Genomic DNA, 21,402 nt, shown 5'->3' with positions numbered 1-21,402 from the left:
CATGTTTTTGAAATTGTAGCAAAACTTTTGGTTGACAAATTTTAATTCGTTAATGCATAAATATTAACTTGAAATATCTGTCATTTTCTCCCTACCCAGTTTACCTCTATTACTCATTATGATGTGGACTTGACATTGTTATTGAATGTTATGCAATTTGATTGGATTAAGTTATTATTAGATTACCTTCAAACTGTTCATGCTTTTTCGTACGAGTATATTGATTAAATCAGAGCGTGCATGAATGTGTACAGAAAATTAAATGACCTGCAAACTGGACACTGGACCAGTCCATATTACGTTTTATCAATGAATAGATTTTTTTTTATTTCCCAAATTACAGGGCCCATAAAGGGCATAAAATCAGATACAATTGATTTACATAATTGGTAACAACAACAATAATAGCGGCATATAAATAGATATTTAGTATATAAGCATTGGTCAGAATTAGATGAACGAAACTTAAGGTATGAAAGGTAACAATTGCCACTTTTTATCTTTTCACATAATTTTCCACATACACATTAGATAAATTATTTTTGATAGCCTATTGCGGAGTAAAAAGAGAAAGTTTACTGTATTAACGTTCTATTCCATTAAATACGCCATTTTTCGAAGATAAATGCAGAAAAACATTTATGAACGGCTACGCCAGGTAAAATTGTTGTTTATCCTAAAAAAAATACAATTTTCAGTTTCATTAGAACATTATAATAATAATAAATCCCAAATTTATGTAGTCATTAGATAAAGTCCTTATATGTCCGATCTGCCTATTTTTGGACATCAAAAGACAATACGATCGTTTTAAGGTCAATTTCGTCTACCTCACGCAATCTTGTTAGGCACTATAATGAAATGGACCTGAAATTTATTTCACATGTTTCCTGAAAATTGATAAATATCAAAGCAACATAGAGCTGTGTGTTCTAGTTCGTATAATGACAATTTAATGTCATGTTTGTTTGTGATGACCCCCCTTTTCGGGATTGCATGAGAATTATAGTTATCTCGTATCGCATGAGGATGACACATGTCAACTGAGCAATTATGTTTGGGACTTAGTTTTAAGGAATGATGTCAAAGTAACATTATGAAAATATTTTTAGTAAGCTGAAATATATATTTATTTTTTACATGTTTATGTCTTGTAAGATATTTTATTTCTGTCCCGTTTTTCAACATTTGCGTCTGGAAAGTTGAAATGTTTTAACTGAATGGTTAATTTAAATTAATTATGAAAATGGTTAAAATTAAATCAATAAAGGAAATTATTGCCCAGTTACAAACACTACCAGGGGATAATCCATAATGATTTTTTTTCAGTTATATGTTTCAACACATGTATAATTAACCCCAACTTTAGCCTGGTAAACTTGTTGTCTCCTTGTAAAATATAAAACATATTTAAAATGATTTCCTGCTAAAGTCTTATATTGATATAAAGTTAAAACCGTCTTGCTTCTCACTAGTCAACACTCCTGTCCTGTCAGGTTTAATTCTTATATATATGGATGAAAAATAAAAGTCCACAAAACATTAACATGGCAGCAATTGCTTTTACAGCCTTTAAGACTTTGATTTTTTTTTACAGAAGAGTGTCCACCATGCACTTGCATTACACTATAATAATAGTAGAATAGTATGATATACATATAGAGAAAAATTATATACATGCAACCGTAATATTAATATAATATATAACAACAAACCAGTGTATTCTCTGGAACTATTATTATATTAGTATAATAGTCTAAGGTATACTGATTTGTATCACTACAATATAATAGTTATTACGGTGAGGTTGAATTTCCTGTCATTTATTCATCATCCAAGCACGAACTTGTATAAAAAAAAAATCTCTGTAAATTAACCTCAGTTTCAGGTATAGAGATGTGATCTGTTTCTGTGACATGTGCTTTTGACCATCCACAAGAACCTGCGGTCATCCGATGTTCAGTACTTCAGTACTTTGATTGTCTATTATCATGATTATCTTGAAATATAACATGATAAAAGACAGAGACTTTAAAAAGCAAAAATGATCACCAAGACAATATATATCTTCAGATAAGTCAAAAATTGGTTAGTAGACTCTTAATCAGAGTTATTGCCCTTAAACGACATATTTTTTCACCTTTTTTGTGATTTGGGCAAAAGCTAAAGACGATAGAGAGGAATTGTAAACAGAAAAAAATAATCAGCAATGCACGAGAAAAAAAAATGTCATGAAGAATATTCTAGTCTACAATGTTGGAAAGAGTCCCATTAGTGAAAATACAGATAGACCTATAGGTGAGCGGAACAGGCTCTTCAGATTCTCTGGTGTTCAATATATATATATATTCACATTGTTACCTAGCGCTGTTACTTTGAAAACTAAAGAAACTAGCTTAAAAGTGTAAACTGCAAAAATGATAAGCATGACAATTCTATCGGCTCTGAAAATTTGACCTTTTGGAGTTATTGCCCTTTAAATGTTTTTTGCAGTTTTGACTGTATCAAAAACTATGGCCTACGTTAATCATCACACATGTAAATTGTAAAAATGACCAGCAAAAAAAAGAATAAGTAAGTGCATATAAAAGGTGAGGGATTTAGGCCTCATGTTTATTTTTTCACAATGCAAAACTAAAATTATTTTTTTCCAATTCAGCAGGACTTCAAGTGTTTACCTATTACAGAAATTGTTATGAATTGAGCCTTAGAGGGCCTGTTGGACAAAGTATTTCGATTAACATAATGCTAGAATACATAATTCTCAACAATGGTTCCTGCCAAGTAAAATAAATATTAATAACACTGAACATATTGGTATATCCTAATATATTTGTTCAATGCATAGAAATGCAAATATTGAGTTGCAAACATTTACTATCCTTGTAGTATCTATATCAAATTCTGTGTTGTTTCTTCTGTACATGTCCATCCATACTATGCAATGCAGCTATGTGTGGAGTGTGGCACCGTTAAAGTCCACAATTCATCTAAAGTCCAAAACACCACTAAAGTCCACAACAAATTTCCGCTAAAGTCCATAACGCCGCTAAAGTCAACAAACTTTCCGCTCAAGTCCACAAAATGACCTCTGCTAAAGTCCACAAGAAAACACTGTTAAGGCCACAATAACAAGTTCCTCTAAAGTCCACAAAAAACACCGTTAAAGTCCACACATTTTTTTTTTTTTATTATTAAAAAAATCAATTCACTGTTTTTTTTATCCCGTTAGTACAACTTGGTAGTTATTTATTTATCAGTTTGATAAATGAAAAAAGTACAGTATCTGTAGAACATTTTGTTCCATTAATTTGATCTTTGTATTATGATGATCCGATCAGTGAATCAAACAGGCCAATTTGGACATCATTTCTAAAAAGTTATCTAGTCATAGTAAATTCGTTAGTTATTACATAATTACTGCATTCTTCAAGTACTGTTTTTTTTTTCTTCTTATTCTTTGTATATAATCACTTTTTGACGTAACTAATGTACATAGCAAACATATCTGGACATGTTATTAATAAATGTTTTTTTTTATGTTGCTGTTTAAAAACATGAGCACATACAAGAAATTCGAAATATGAATCATTTTTGCTAGATTTAATTAAATTGTTACTAAACATAAGCACATGGACATGGGGTCATAATGATGTATCCTGCACTCCCCTCCAGCTATTTTTTCAACTTTTATATAGTTTACCGATATAAAATAGCTGGATAGTAAAACAGCACAATTAAGTAAAAATATCAGTATAGATGACCAGGAATAGATAGGTAAACATTATTTATGTATATGGCCTGAAATCAGAACTTTGGCAAAATATTGCCTCGTAAAAAAGGGGGAGGACAGGATACATAATCATGACCCCATGTACCTGTGTTAATAAGAATATGTGGTATGAGTGCCAATGAGACCACTCTCTATCAAATATTTTGTATTAGTTATTGCTATCGGATTAACGTATTTAAGAACCTACATCATTGTACATTGTATACATAATTATTATAACAAGACTGGACACACTAAAATGTCTTCCCTGTTTTAGTGTTTATAATTGAATTATTTTGAAAGTGAAAAAAAGTTTTTTACAACAAGCATTACATTAAATTTACAATTCAATGATCAATGAACATGATGTCAAGGTGAGATCAATCTTTTCAGACAGACATGGAGGCCGTATAAATTCATCCCATGATATACCAAATTAAGTTTACTTATCGCTTAAAGCAAACATCCTCAAGAAATAAGAACTTTGACTAATGAACCATTAAATTAGGTCACGGAAATATGATACAGACCAGGCAGACAGTCATGTACACCTTACAACCATTCAATACACAAGGTGTATACATGACTTTAATATCACTTATAATATCTGAGAAACTGTCAAAACTATATATTAAGTATCTCAGTTTAATTCTATCAGTCTTCTCACAAGTAAAAAGCTGGCTTGACGGTTATTGTAGTAAAGTTCCTAAATGTTCTAAAAACTTGTACTAAACCGTACGAGTAAACTCATATGGTCCAACCGTACGCGTATGGTCGGACCGTACAAGTATACTCTTACGGTCCGACTATACGCGTACGGTCGGACCATATGAGTACTAGTATACTCATACGATCTAGGACAAACTGGACCATATATGTATTTGGACCAAATGGGTTAATTTTAGACAAACATTAATCAATATCTTTTATTGAATTTACAAATTAATATTATTACAATTAGAGGAATAAAGTGAAATATATCATCAACCCTACATAATAATCGGGAAAGATCCTATCAACAACTGGTATTATTAGAGTAACAAAGCTACCTTATTCATTCTTTGCATTACTTTTCGACACGTTTTTATTATATCATTTGTATATTTTCTCATTGTATTTTCGACAGATTTTTTTTATAGTTTTTGTCCAGTGTCTTTGACGGTTTTTGTAGTAAAGTTCCTAAATATTCTAAAATCTTTTCTTCCGACATTATGTTTACCTCCAATAACTTCAATTTCAGTGAGCATAATTAAATTACATGCTAAATACAGGAGCTTAACAGATTAGATTAACGTGACTTTGTTAAATAGTTAAAATATTAAGTTTTTATTTCATTTACAATTAAACTTTTTAAATTAATAAGATATTTCAGCTATGTTAATCTGTAATGTACATTTGTGTCTAATAAACTTGACTAACATCCTAAAATTAGGCAGACCGTACGCGTACAGTCCGACCGTATGCGTATTTTGAAAAAGTACGCATACGGTCCAGACCGTACGGTCCAAATACTCATATGGTCTGGAACATATACATGTAGCATTGTTGTGTTGAATTCTTTATCATTATTTTGATTTCAAACAAGATCATTAAGGTTTAAAGTCTATTTTTGAGATTTACGGACCGTTTTGGCTGCTGTGGAGCCTAACAGACACTGAATGGATTTCTTTCTTATGTTTTATAGATATTTGCAAAGGAAATTTCAATGTCAAATATAGGCACCAAGATATGTCAGTGTATCCAGCATATACATAAAAAGAACGCTATGTTGGAGCAGGATCTGCTTACCTTTCCGGAGCACCTGAGATCACCCCCAGTTTTTGGTGGGGTTTGTGTTGCTTGGTCTTTGGTTTTCTATGTTGTGTCATCTGTGCTATTGTTTGTCTGTTTGTCTTTTTGTTTTTGGCCATGGCGTTGTCAGTTTGTTTTCGATCTGTGAGTTTGACTGTCCCTCTGGTATCTTTCGTCCCCCTTCTTGTGGATGTACAAATGTTTACTAAAGAATACAAAAAGAGCACCATAGCTACATGTAGATAACTTTTCAGAAATGTTGTCTGTTTCATTGATAGAAAATCGCAATACAAAGATCAAATTTATGGGGATCAAAATAAGATACTATAATCTTTTCATTTATCATAAATATATTTCAAGCTAATAAGAAATATTTTCCAAGAACAAAAATCCATGCTTTTTAACAGTGTTTTTTTGTGGACTTTAGCGGAGTTCATTTTATGGACTTTAGCGGAAAGTTTGTGGACTTTAACAGCGTTGTGGACATTAGCGGAAATTTGTTGTGGACATTAGCGGAAATTTGTTGTGGACTCTAGCGGTGTTGTGGACTTTAGAGGAATTGTGGACTTTAACGGTGCCACAGTGCAGTTTGGTGAAAATTTATTCAAATTCAATGTTTATATGTCAATCTGATCATCATTTTGCTGCACATTTTTACTTATTTCTCCATTAATGTAGAATGGTTGTAGAAAAAGTTTCATCTCACATTGGAGATAAGTAATATGTTCTTTTTTGTGCCCCACCTAAGGGCATTATGTTTTCTGGTGTATGCATCAGTTTGTTTGTTGTTCTGCACGTCTGTCCCGCTTCAGGTTAAAGTTTTTGGTCAAGGTAGTTTTTGATGAAGTTGAAGTCAAATCAACTAAAACTTAGTACACATGTTCCCTATGAAATGATCTTTCTAAGTTTTAATTTGAGTTTTGACCCCAATTTCACGGTCCACTGAACATAGAAAATGAAAGTGCTAGTGGGGCATCCGTGCACTATGGACACATTCTTTTTGTCGAGCCTTCGACTTTTGTCGAAAAAGCGAGACATAGCGATCCTACATTCCGTCCTCGTCGGCAGCGTCCACAAATATTCACTCTGTGGTTAAAGTTTTTGAAATTTTAATAACTTTCTTAAACTATCCTGGATTTGTACCAAACTTGGTCAGAAGCTTGTTTATGATCAAAAGCTAGTATCTAGAAGAAAATTTTGTTAAAATTTTGTACCTGTTTATCCATATTTTACTTATAAATGGACTTAGTTTTTCTTCCAGTTAACATTACATACAGTCTGCAGTTAAAGATTTAAAACATTTATTAGATTCATAAACTATCCTGGATTTTTAACAAACTTGGACAGAAGCTTCTTACAATCAAAAGATTGTATCGAAAGGAATATTGTTATTATTTTTTTCCTCATTTTTGTTGAGCCTGCAATTAACAGCAAAAGTAGGTGAGACACTGGGTTCCGCGGACCCTTACGAATTTTTTTTCTTTAAACATGTTAAATGCAAATAGAAAATGGGTAAACAAATAACCTTCTTTCATATCTTTTTGGTGTCTGTGTCCATACTGGAAATTACATACCTTCAAGTAGAAAATTATTGCTTGGGTACTAAGTACTTCCTTCGCCACAGTGATTGAATAGTAAAAGATTACGCAACTAGCTACCTTCATCTTCGCTAGCCAAGGGTTACGATCCAGTCCCCTCCTCTCCACCCTTGGCGGATTAAGATAGAATTTCGGATCCACGAGGTAATGATTTCCATTGGTCGCAGTTGTTACTGGCTGCATCCAATCAAAAAGCGCTTTTAAGATGATCACGTGTACTATTTTAAAGTTCTTAATCAACTAATATAAGTTCCTGGGTATGTTTCTTGCGCAAATGTTGGAATGTCAACGTATATTTTTGGTTCCAGCTATTACGAAGTTTGTAAACACTAGATGCAACCATATCAACACCTCCACCCTGAAGAGAGTTCAAGTACTGCCATTGGTCAAGAATGATATAGTCTGAATGGGCGTCACTTTTATCTACCGGTAGATGGCGCAATATTGTTATCACAAATGTTGGCTTAATCTGCCAAGGGTGGAGAGGAAGGGACTGGATCATAACCCTTGGCTAGCGAAGATGAGCTACCTTGGAATAATCAAACCAGACGGTATAGTGACCAGTATGTCAGGTCCTGTTGACTGGCTTATCTACATTTGATTGAATATTATTTTTTTTCCCAATATTTTTGTAGGCAGTAAGTAGATTGGGTGGTCAGCCAATGAATCAAGAGTGCCAAGAGTTAAAGGTGAAAATCTTAGATCAGTCCAATCAGGAAATTATGCTAGAAATTAAACAATCACAGAAAGAGATGGAAGAAATTAGAGATATTTTAAAAGACCCAATTCCATGGAACATCAGAGGTATATTATACTCATTTAGACCAGAGGTGTAGAGTTATAGTTAAGGATGTGAAACAGGGGAATATACTTCCAAAATTTTAACCTATTTCTTTTCTTCTTATATGCGCCCATTTTTACGAAACGCATTATGGTATATCGTTGTCTGTCTCTCTGTCCTTCCATCTGTCTGTCTGTCATCAACATGTCAGACAATAACTCAAAAACGCTTTAACTAATTTGCATGAAACTTTGGTGAATTGTTTATATCTATTGACGTTAGCTAACCTCCGATTTTTATAAATGTTGGATTTTATGTTATTGAGTTATGGGATTTTATTCACAAAAAAAGGGGATTTCCAGTTTTCAGACAATAACTCAAAAGTGCTTTAAGCAGTTTTCATGAACCTTAGTGACTGTTTTATATCTATCAAAGTATCCTCCCTTCATTTCTATGCCCCCGCCATAGCAGAGGGGGCTTTAAGTTTTACCCTTGTCTGTCTGTTTGTACATCCCAAAATTGGTTTCTGTCCTCTAACTTTAGTTCCCCTCAACCAAAGTTATGAAACTTATACACAATGCTTATTACCACAAAAAACAGATCGAGTTTGAATTTTGGTGGCAACACTTTAACCATTCCAGATTTCTGCCCCTTTACAAATGGAAAATTTCTGAATTTTACGTTTCCGTTCTCTAACTTAAGTTTGCCGAAACCAAATGTTATGAAACTTATACACAATGATTGTTATCACACAACACAGATCAAGTTTGAGTTTTGGTGGCGTCACTTTTACCATTCTAGAGTTATGCCCCTTAACAAATCTAAAAAATTGCTGAATTTTCCGTTTCCATTCTCTAACTTTAGATTGCCCCAACTTTTTTTCATTTTTTTCCAAAAATATCAATGTCATTATTCGAGTAATTTTTATACGACCACAAAAAAATTTGCGGTCGTATATTGGTATGACGTTGGCATCGTCGTCGTCGTCCGAAGACACATGGTTTTCGCACTCTAACTTTAGTTTAAGTGAATGGATCTCTATGAAATTTTACCATAAGGTTCAATACCACCAAAGGAAGGTTGGGAATGATTTTTGGGGGTTATGGTACCAACAGTTAAGGAATAAGGGGCCAAAAAGGGGCCAAAAATAAGCATTTTTGTAACTTCCAGACATAACTTGTGTGTTAGTGTATGGATCTCTCTGACATTGTACCACAAGGTTCCATATCACAAAGGGAATGCTGGGATTGATTTTGGGGGTAATTACCTCAAAATTTTAGGAATTAGGGGCCAAAAAAGGGGCAAAAAACAAGCATTTTTCTAGTTTCATGACAATAACTTGTGTGTAAGTCTATGGATCTTTCTGAAATTGTACTACAAGGTTCCATATCACAAAGGGAAATCTGGAATTGAGTTTGGGGGTAATTGCCCAAAACGTTAAAGAATTAGGGGCCAAAAATAAGCATTTTTCTAGTTTCAAGACAATAACTTGTGTTCAAGTGTATGGATCTCTCTAAAATTGTACTGCAAGGTTCCATATCTCAAAGGGAATGCTTGGATTGATTTTGGGGGTAATTGACTCAAAATTTTAGGAATTAGGGGCCAAAAAAGGGCCAAAAATCAAGCATTTTTCTAGTTTCAGGACAATAACTTGTGTGTAAGTGTATGGATCTTTATGAAATTGTACTACAAGGTTCCATATCACAAAGGGAAAGCTGGAATTGAGTTTGGGGTAATTGCCTAAATGTTAAAGAATTAGGGGCCAAAAAGGGGCCAAAAATAAGCATTTTTCTAGTTTCCAGACAATAACTTGTGTTCAAGTGTATGGATCTCTCTGAAATTGTACTGCAAGGTTCCATATCTCAAAGGGAATGCTTGGATTGATTTTGGGGGTAATTGACTCAAAAGTTTAGGAATTAGGGGCCAAAAAAGGGGCAAAAAACAAGCATTTTTCTAGTTTCATGACAATAACTTAATTGTAAGTCTATGGATCTTTCTGAAATTGTACTACAAGGTTGCATATCACAAAGGGAAAGCTGGAATTGAATTTGGGGGGAATTGCCCGAGACGTTAGGAATAAGGGGCCAAAAATAAGCATTTTTCTAGTTTCCCGACAATAACTTGTGTTCAAGTGTATGGATCTCTCTGAAATTGTACTGCAAGGTACCATACCACAATGGGAAGGCTGGGATTGATTTTGGGGGTAATTGCTTCAAAATTTTAGGAATTAGGGGCCAAAAAGGGGCAAAAAACAAGCATTTTTCTAGTTTCAGGACAATTATAAACTTGTGTGTAAGTGTATGGATCTTTATGAAATTGTACTACAAGGTTCCATATCACAAAGGGAAAGCTGGGTTTGAGTTTGGGGGTCATTGCCCTAAATGTTTAGAAATTTGGGGCCAAAAAGGGGCCAAAAAACAAGCATTTTTCTAGTTTCCAGACAATAACTTGTGTTCAAGTGTATGGATCTCTCTGAAATTGTACTGCAAGGTACCATAACACAAAGGGAAGGCTGGGATTGAGTTTGGAGGTGATGAATCATTAGGGGGCTCAAAAAATTTGGGGGGATTTTTTTTTCTTTTTTTTTTTCTTTAAAATTTTCCATTTTGAATTGATTATTTCTGATTTATATATAAAAGCAAATAATAATGATATGGTTTAAATAGGTAAATTAAAAAAAATTAAGTTCTTAGACCACGTTCATTCTGTGTCAGAAACCTTTGCTGTATCAAATATTTAATCACAATCCAAATTCAGTGCTGTATCAAGCTTGAATGTTGTGTCCATACTTGCCCCAACTGTTCAGGGTTCGACCTCTGCGGTCGTATCAAGCTGAGCCCAGCGGAGCATTTTATTAAAATTGGAGTTATCTTCCTTTGTCCATGATTATAGTTAAATCAACTACAATCAATGCTTTATACAATGCATTGTTTAATTTTGCCTTCCACTGATAAAACACAGATCAAGTTGAATTTGGGTAGTGTCACTTTAACCATTATTGAGTTATGCCCCTTTATAAATCGAAAAATTGCAAAATTTTTAGTTTCCATTCTGTAACTTAAGTATACCCCAATCAAACATTATGAAACCTATACACAATAGATATAAGAAGATGTGGTATGAGTGCCAATGAGACAACTCTCCATCCAAGTCAAAATTTATAAAAGTAAACCATTATAGGTCACAGTACGGTCTTCAACGCCGAACACCGAACAGTAAGCTATAAAGGGCCCCAAAAAATTACTAGTGTAAAACCATTCAAACGGGAAAACCAATGGTCTAATCTATATAAAAAACGAGAAACACTTATGAACCACATCAACAAACGACAACTACTGAACATCAGATTCCTGACTTAGGACAGGTGCAAACAAATGCAGCGGGTTTAAACGTTTTAATGGTACCAAACCTTCACCCTTTTCCTGAAACAATAGTGTAACATCACAACATAGAAAGACACACTATAAAATATCAACTGAAATAGCTTAACTCAATCAAAGGACATATTAACACCATTGAACATACACTGAACAAATAAATTTGACCTATGACACAATGTAAATACAAAATAAATAAACTAAGGGAAGAATAATAAAAGTAACATATTATATCGGTAAGAAATGTTAAACAATTGAAGAAAAACAATATGCTCGAACAAAAATACCATCCATTTGCAATAACTTTAAACACAGGTAAATGAAAATAATTTTGTTGTTTGGTATACGTGTACAGTACCAATAGAGAAAGGAAATATTTTTACAAAATAAATAATTTAGAATACAAAATAAATAAACTAAGGGAAGAATAATAAAAGTAACATGTTATATAGGTAAGAAATGTTAAACAATAAAAGAAAAACAATATGCTCGAACAAAAATACCATCCATTTGCAATAACTTTAAACACAGGTAAATGAAAATAATTTTGTTGTTAGGCATACGTGTACAGTAACAATAGAGAAAGGAAATACTTTTACAAAATAAATAATTTTGATGTTCATAGTACGAAGTAAATATTTATAGTTATACCAAACACTTATCAAAGCTGGTATATAGACCAGATATAACCCTGAATAACATTAAATAACAAAAAAGCAATACAATTAGTATCAACAGGTCAAATAAACAAAAAAGTACGATTTGAGAGTACTCGCAGTTACTGACAGCTAGTTAAAAGCCAAAACAATTAATAATAAAAAATCATGCATCAGAGACTAAAATCAACTAAAACACATCCCAGGGATTTAGTATTTTAACGTCATGGACAGTCAAAGAAGACATGACTAGTGCAATGCCAAAAATAAATGTATCGAGACAGTAGGATAGTTAGGAGTTTAACCTCTTTATAGATCTCAACGAACGTGGGTGTGTCTTTATACATCCCACTTGAAAAAAATACAAATTTAGTTATGTTTTAATTTGCTGATGACAAAATCGATATTAGTGCCAATGTAAACTATATTCAAAGATCTAATTACAACATTGGTAAGATAACCTTTACTAATGAGCCTGTTTAAAGGTTCGATGAGTTTACATGGATCACATAGTGATTTCCACGCTTTAAGTACAATATTACCTTAAAATTTAGGATGTGAAATACCGTTTTTAATCAGTTTTCTACAAGTACAGCCAAATTTACTAATCAAATCTTTGTATCTATGAAAGAACTTAGCAAAAGTTTTACATAATTTATGGTAACGAAATCATTGATTTAATAATTTACCAGTGATGCATTGATTACGTTCATTAAAATCTATGACATCACTACACACACGGGCATAACGAACGAGTTGGGATATATATACACCGTATGATGGAGCCAAAGGAACATCGCCGTCTAAAAAAGGAAAATTAACAATAGGGAATGAAAAATCGTCTCTTTTGTCGTAAATTTTCGTATGGAGTTTTCCTTTAGAGATTGAAATGTCCAAATCCAGAAAAGGACAACTACTGCTGTTTATGTTAGATTTAGTTAAAGTAAGTTCTATTGGGTCTCTCTTGACTGTTCTATTGGTTCTCTCTTGAATGTATCAACCAAATGTAACAATGACGTGTCTTTACTGAGTTTGGTCATAAACTGAGATTCATAGCAATACAGGAATAAATCTGCTATTAAAGGGGCGCAGTTAGTGCCCATAGGAATACCTACTACCTGTCGATACATTCTATCGCCGAAACGTACATATATGTTGTCCAGGAGAAAATTTAAAGCTTCAATCATATCTTCACATTTCCAGTAAGTGTATCTAGCATACTTTCCTTTTTCGTTACAGAAAAAGGCTTTAAACGAGTTACAGCAAATAAATTTGTAATGAGATTTTTCAAAAGACCATTTAATTAAATATGAAAACTTTTTCTTGATAAGATTGTGTGGAAGTGTAGTATAGAGAATAGAAAAATCATAACTGTCAACAGAATTAAAAGGACCATCAAAAGCATGTATTTTATCTAAAACCTCTAAAGAATTTTTAACACTCCAAAAATAATTAATACCATTATTTTCATAAGCTTTATTACAAAAGTTAATAACAAGTTCTTTGATAGTAGTAAGGGAGGTAGTTAGAAGCACTGATAGATTAGTAGTAGAACACTTACTAGATGCGGAGATGAAACGGAATTTAAATGGTTTTTTGTGCAATTTAGGTAACCAGTACATAGTAGGGACTTTCAAATGTTCGGAAGAGGCCTTAAGCTGGGTAGTGGCAATGATATGCTTGTTTACAATTTGACTCTCTGTGGAGCGTACGGACCTGAATGTAGATGAATTTGTAATTTCGTTTTGGAGAACTTCCGTGTAGTATATGCGTCACACCACCACTACATTATTTGCTTTGCGAGTACTTGGAGTTTTTTTTTTTTTTTTTTTTTTTATTCTGGAAATGGGAATATCATGGACCCTATTACTAATTTCAGAATTGTTTTCAAAATGAGATATACGAATATTAACAGTATTCATAATTTTATTCAAATAACTGTCTATAGATTTTTTATCAGATTTTTCACGTTTACACCAATTTTTACAGTAGCCAGACAGAGCGTCTTTAATGATCTGACGACACTGTTTCCAATCTATTTTAGATGGAGGACGATATTTTGGTCCTTTCTTAAGAAAAGTTATGACCTCACGGTCTTCGACGATGTTGAGGTCTCCTGTAAGGACATGACCATAGGGAACATATCTAAAACTAGATGTTTCACAATACTCATTACCACAAAACTAAGATCAAGTACAAATATTGTTTCCGTTCTCTAACTTTAGTTTGCCTCAACCAAATGTTATGAAACTTATACACAATGCTTATTACTACATAATACAGATTAAATACGAAATTTAGTGGCGTCACTTTTATCATTCTTGAGTTATGTCCCTTTATAAACATAAAAATTGCTGAATTTTTCGTTTCCGTTCTTTAACTTTAGTTTGTCTCAAGTTTTATATGTTATAAAACTTATACACAACCGTTCTAGATTTATGCGTGTTTACAAATAGAAATATTACTGAATTTTTCGTTTCTGTTTTCTACTTAAGTTAGCCTCAACCAAATGTTATGAGACTTACACACATGTACAATGCTTATTACCACAAAACTCAGAGCAAGTTCAAATTTGGGTAGTGTCATTTTCACCGTTCTTCAGTTATGTCCCTTTATAACTATATGATATGCAAGCAGGGGCATCATCTGTGTCAACATGTGGACAGAATCCACATTTATTTGGAATATAATATAATCATGATAATGGTGTCACTTTGTGAAAGCAACTTCTCTGAAAATATTTGACAGAAAGCTCTCATACTTGATAGGATTGCTGGACATCATGAACGTGTAGTTGACCATATTATTGCTTTGCATCACGGTGGGGAGCTATTAGTTTCAATTGACATACACGCCATCTTGAAATAATTACTTATCACATATAGATTCTGATTGGTTGCTTTATGATGCCGCTGAGATACAGCAACAGCTATTGGCTTTAATGAGATAAAGAATTACAGACTTTTCTCGTCTCAGGATAAGACATCAATTGCCAGAAAATTAACTATATGTATTTCAGTTCCGATCAACTGTCATTAATTCATGTTCGTTTTATTATGCATATATTGCACACTGAAATTCAATATTGAAATATCAATTATTAATACGTGTTTAAATGCTTTGTTAATCTGCAATATGCATGATTTGTTTTGCTAAACAATGTTCCTATACAATGTTTACAAAAATGCATTTGTCTGCTCTATTGTCGGGTTGTTGTCTGCTCTATGGTCGGGTTGTTGTCTCTTTGACACATTCCCCATTTCCATTCTCAATTTTATTATCTGTGTTTTATAACTTCTGCCAATCTAGGCACACCTCCAGAGTCGTGTCTATTTGCATGATTTGTAAATGTTTTAATTTTCAACAAGTAAAGTGAAAATTTTTTTAAAAGCATGGGTGTATAACGCACAAAATCAATATCTAAAAATACCACATTTCCAATGCTAAATCAACAACCACATGCACACATATTACCTTAAATTAGGATTGAGTGAAGCAGTCCACAGTTTTTTAGAAAGCTCAAACTTGTACTGTCAATTGGATTTGACCATTTGTACAGGAGTTGTATAAAATAAGGAGATGTAGTATGATTGCCAATGAGACAACTGTCCGCCAGAGACCACACTGAATTAGATGTAAGCAACTATAGGTCCTGTACAGCCTTCATTCCAGCAGCACCTGCATAGGGAGTATATATCTCAGGGCTTGTATTGCCTATCATGATTTCCTTGATAAAGGGTTGCTGCTCACAAGGAAGCTATTAAACCAGTTTTTATTGGGGTTTGTGTTGCTCATTCTAAAATTGTCTATGTTGTTTTGTGTAATATCTTGTTGTCTGTCTTTTTTTCTTTTTTTTTATCAACGGGTAGTCAGTTTATTTTCGACTTATGAATTTGAATGTCCCTTTGTTATTTTTCACCTCTTTTTTTTTGGACAATGAGCAAAACCAATACAAAATGTAAAACACCTCCAATGAGTAAAAAAGGACAACCACTGAATTATAGGCTCCTGACCTGGGACAGGAACATACAGAATTTAGCAGGGTTAAACATCTTGGTGTGTTTCCAACTTTCCTCTATGCCTGAATCAGTGGTGCAACAAAACAACACAGAACGAAACTGTACACAATAATGAAAATTAGCTCTTTTGATTCTTTTTTTTCATGTTTTTAGCACTTATAAATTTGCGTTTTCCAAATTTTAGGTCTCGAGCATTCTGAATGGAGTGTTTTCTATAAACAAATATTGTCTTGATCAAAATCATATCATATCGCTTATTGATGAATAACATTGATCAGGTAAGCTCAAGACCAAAAGTTTTATAAATGTTATATGATACAAGTACATATAAGGTAAGATTGCATATCAGTATGCAAGGTCACAGTAGCAGTCTCAAAATAAATGCAAATTTTAAAGAAATATCAAATCCTTTCTTTTTAGGTCAAATTAAAGAGGAATTGGAAACTTGGACAAAAGATGACAAAATGTTTATAGAAACAAATGGAGCAAAGAGTGTATTAAAATGTATTAAAGAAAATGGTTGTGTTGTTGTCACTGGAAGTTCAGGAATAGGAAAATCATCATTGGTGCGTCATGTTGCTCTACGAATGCAAGAAGGAGGCTATGATATTTTACCGGTAACAATCCCTGAAGAAATCATCAAGTGGTACAATCCAAGTAAGAAAACCCTGTTTGTAATGGATGACTTTTGTGGAACATATGTCATAAATCCTATGAAGTTGGAAAGTTGGAAAAATCTGATGGAAAAAATCAAAACATTAATAGAAAAGAAACCAGTCAAATTAATCATGTCTTGTAGACTTCAGGTTTTTAGGGATGAAAAAATGAAATCTTTATCATTTTATCAATCATTTGAATGTAATCTTTTGTCTGAAGATTTACGTTTATCCAAAACAGAAAAACAATTTATTGCTGAACTTTACTTGAAAACAAAAGCCTCTCAGATCAAGGAATTTTATGATATGTTTGACTGTTTTCCTCTTTTATGTCAATTATACAGCAAAAACACAAGTCTGAAAATGGTAGATTTCTTCAAGAATCCATTTACAGTTTACAAAGAAGAGATAGATAAATTACAAACAGAGGGAGCACATGTCAAATACTGTGCACTTGCTCTATGTGTAATGTTTAACAATCGTTTAAAAATGGAATGGTTTACTGAAGATGTCAATAAAGATATCAAAACAATTATAAAGAACACATATGAAGCTTGTAAAGTGGTGAAAGGAACATCTCGATTGGTACTTCCTGATGAGCTGGATTCACTAACTCATACGTTTATCAGAAAGGATGGTGAAGTGTACAGAACAATTCATGACAAGCTGTTTGACTTTCTTGCTTTTTACTTTGGTAGTGTTATGATCCATTGTTTAATTAATAATGCTTCAAGTCAGTTTATTCGTGAAAGGTTTGTTTTTGAAAAAAAAGGCAACAGAAAGGCGTTTTTAATAGATGTATCAGAAAGATATCAGCAAATGTATATAAATAGAATGATAGATGACTGGTTTAGAGGAAAGGTAGTAGATGTCTTCTGTAACATCAACATGGGTGATCAAATCTTCAGACAAAGATTCCTTGTACATGTAAAAGGTTTAGAAATATCAAAACAGAACCAATTAGCTAGACTTTATAACACACAAAACAAAGACACTCCATTAATACACTGTTGTTATATAGGCGATATTGATATGGTTAAATGGTGCTTATATAATTGTATTAGTAATGTAAACCATTGTAGAGATACTGGAGTATCACCTCTGTTCTTTGCTTGTCAGAAAGGACATACTGACGTAGTACAAATGTTAACAAACAATAAGGCTGACATTAATAAGTGTAGAGATATGGGAGCATCACCTCTGTACATTGCTTGTGAGAAAGGACATACTGAAGTAGTACAGATGTTAATAAACAATAAGGCTGACATTAATAAATGTAGAGATATGGGAGCATCACCTCTGTACATTGCTTGTGAGAAAGGACATACTGAAGTAGTACAGATGTTAATAAACAATAAGGCTGACATTAATAAGTGTGATAATGAAGAAGTATCACCTCTGTTTATTGCTTGTCAGAAAGGACATACTGAAGTAGTACAGATGTTAATAAACAATAAGGCTGACATTAATAAGTGTAGAGATATGGGAGCATCACCTCTGTACATAGCTTGTCAGAATAGACATACTGAAGTAGTACAGATGTTAATAAACAATAAGGCTGACATTAATAAGTGTAGAGATATGGGAGCATCACCTCTGTACATTGCTTGTGAGAAAGGACATACTGAAGTAGTACAGATGTTAATAAACAATAAGGCTGACATTAATAAGTGTGATAATGAAGAAGGATCACCTCTGTACATTGCTTGTGAGAATGGACATACTGAAGTAGTACAGATGTTAATAAACAATAAGGCTGACATTAATAAGTGTAGAGATACTGGATCATCACCTCTGTTCATTGCTTGTCAGAAAGGACATACTGAAGTAGTACAGATGTTAATAAACAATAAGGCTGACATTAATAAGTGTAGAGATATGGGAGCATCACCTCTGTACATTGCTTGTCAGAAAGGACATACTGAAGTAGTACAGATGTTAATAAACAATAAGGCTGACATTAATAAGTGTAGAGATATGGGAGTATCACCTCTGTACATTGCTTGTGAGAAAGGACATACTGAAGTAGTACAGATGTTAATAAACAATAAGGCTGACATTAATAAGTGTAGAGATACTGGATCATCACCTCTGTTCATTGCTTGTCAGAAAGGACATACTGAAGTAGTACAGATGTTAATAAACAATAAGGCTGACATTAATAAGTGTAGAGATATGGGAGCATCACCTCTGTACATTGCTTGTCAGAAAGGACATACTGAAGTAGTACAGATGTTAATAAACAATAAGGCTGACATTAATAAGTGTAAAGATACTGGATCATCACCTCTGTTCATTGCTTGTCAGAATAGACATACTGAAGTAGTACAGATGTTAATAAACAATAAGGCCGACATTAATAAGTGTAGAGATATGGGAGCATCACCTCTGTACATTGCTTGTGAGAAAGGACATACTGAAGTAGTACAGATGTTAATAAACAATAAGGCTGACATTAATAAGTGTGATAATGAAGAAGGATCACCTCTGTACATTGCTTGTGAGAATGGACATACTGAAGTAGTACAGATGTTAATAAACAATAAGGCTGACATTAATAAGTGTAGAGATACTGGATCATCACCTCTGTTCATTGCTTGTCAGAAAGGACATACTGAAGTAGTACAGATGTTAATAAACAATAAGGCTGACATTAATAAGTGTAGAGATATGGGAGCATCACCTCTGTACATTGCTTGTCAGAAAGGACATACTGAAGTAGTACAGATGTTAATAAACAATAAGGCTGACATTAATAAGTGTAGAGATATGGGAGTATCACCTCTGTACATTGCTTGTGAGAAAGGACATACTGAAGTAGTACAGATGTTAATAAACAATAAGGCTGACATTAATAAGTGTAGAGATACTGGATCATCACCTCTGTTCATTGCTTGTCAGAAAGGACATACTGAAGTAGTACAGATGTTAATAAACAATAAGGCTGACATTAATAAGTGTAGAGATATGGGAGCATCACCTCTGTACATTGCTTGTCAGAAAGGACATACTGAAGTAGTACAGATGTTAATAAACAATAAGGCTGACATTAATAAGTGTAAAGATACTGGATCATCACCTCTGTTCATTGCTTGTCAGAATAGACATACTGAAGTAGTACAGATGTTAATAAACAATAAGGCCGACATTAATAAGTGTAGAGATATGGGAGCATCACCTCTGTACATTGCTTGTGAGAAAGGACATACTGAAGTAGTACAGATGTTAATAAACAATAAGGCTGACATTAATAAATGTAGAGATATGGGAGCATCACCTCTGTACATTGCTTGTGAGAAAGGACATACTGAAGTAGTACAGATGTTAATAAACAATAAGGCTGACATTAATAAGTGTGATAATGAAGAAGTATCACCTCTGTTTATTGCTTGTCAGAAAGGACATACTGAAGTAGTACAGATGTTAATAAACAATAAGGCTGACATTGATAAGTGTGATAATGAAGAAGGATCACCTCTGTTTATTGCTTGTCAGGAAGGACATACTGAAGTAGTACAGATGTTAATAAACAATAAGACTGACATTAATAAGTGTAGAGATATGGGATCATCACCTCTGTACATAGCTTGTCAGAATGGACATACTGAAGTAGTACAGATGTTAATAAACAATAAGGCTGACATTAATAAGTGTAGAGATATAGGAGCATCACCTCTGTTCATTGCTTGTCAGAATGGACATACTGAAGTAGTACAGATGTTAATAAACAATAAGGCTGACATTAATAAGTGTAGAGATAATGATGGAGTATCACCTCTGTTCATTGCTTGTCAGAAAGGACATACTGAAGTAGTACAGATGTTAATAAACAATAAGGCTGACATTAATAAGTGTATGAGAACAGGAGAATCCCCTATATTTATAGCTTGTTATATAGGTCATATAGAGATTGTTGAATTGTTGTTAAAACATGAAGCAGATTGTAACATTAAATGGAGAGGACTCACACCACTAGATATTGCAAGGAGAGAAAATCATACCAATATTGTACATTTATTACAAAAACACAAATAATATACATTAGAAGTTTGGGTGACATGATAAATCAATAAAACTGCTTATTATATAATTAAACAAAAAGACCTGCCATCATTAGATATAATTGCAAGCTAGAAGAAAAAAATCATACCAATGTTGTTTGTTTATTAAAGAGACTAAATAGATAAAACATGTGATGTGTATACCATGTATACTAAACAGCATTATGATTTCACAGCACATTTAACTTATTGACCATAAACATTACTAAATGTAAAATAACTCTCAAAATACTTTTGTTACGCATTGTTAAAAACATTCTATGTAATAAAACCATGTTGCTTAGTTTTGGATTTTGATATAAAATTCGGTCTAATAGCTCATTAGACAGTTAGACTTGCAATTTGGTGTAAGTGATTTTTGGTCAGTTTTGATATTTCTAATTGAATTTACCAAAACATGCATAGGTTCTTTTTGTCTCGCAACAAATGTCATTGGCGTAAACCTTTTTTGTATGAAATTTTATATTTCAAAAGGTGAGAATAATCCATAACCTGGACTGGCAATTAATTATTTGCACCCATTATTTCCTGAATATAACAAGTGTAGTTGAAATGTTTTTTTATTTCCTCCGTAGGGGAGGGGGCATTAAGTTTTACCCTTGTCCGTCAGTACGTCCCAAAGTTAGTTTCCGTCTTCTAACGTTAGTTTGCCTCAACCAAATGTTATGAAACTTATACACAATGCTTATTA

At 33.1% G+C, this 21,402-nt stretch overlaps 1 protein-coding gene and 1 long non-coding RNA gene across 2 annotated transcripts in view; one reads left to right on the top strand and one right to left on the bottom strand.

The window, feature by feature from the left end:
• LOC127712910 (serine/threonine-protein phosphatase 6 regulatory ankyrin repeat subunit B-like) overlaps positions 1-20,849 on the top strand; it is a 34,668-nt gene extending 13,819 nt beyond the window's left edge. Inside the window, exons 4-5 of the mRNA XM_052219505.1 lie at positions 7,797-7,965; positions 16,415-20,849. Coding sequence (XP_052075465.1) covers positions 7,797-7,965; positions 16,415-20,685 — 4,440 coding nt within the window. The 3' untranslated portion in view covers positions 20,686-20,849. The remainder of the gene's footprint in view (positions 1-7,796; positions 7,966-16,414) is intronic.
• LOC127713118 (uncharacterized) lies at positions 11,322-11,891 on the bottom strand. The gene is made up of 2 exons (XR_007987463.1): positions 11,737-11,891; positions 11,322-11,519 (listed from the first exon to the last, which is right to left on the bottom strand). It is a non-coding gene; the product is annotated as an uncharacterized LOC127713118 (long non-coding RNA).
• Positions 20,850-21,402: the final 553 nt, after the last annotated feature.

Source organism: Mytilus californianus, unplaced genomic scaffold (assembly GCF_021869535.1).
Source record: "Mytilus californianus isolate M0D057914Y unplaced genomic scaffold, xbMytCali1.0.p SCAF_8, whole genome shotgun sequence".
Classification (NCBI taxonomy): domain Eukaryota; kingdom Metazoa; phylum Mollusca; class Bivalvia; order Mytilida; family Mytilidae; genus Mytilus; species Mytilus californianus.
This window is presented reverse-complemented; position numbering and strand designations above follow the sequence as displayed.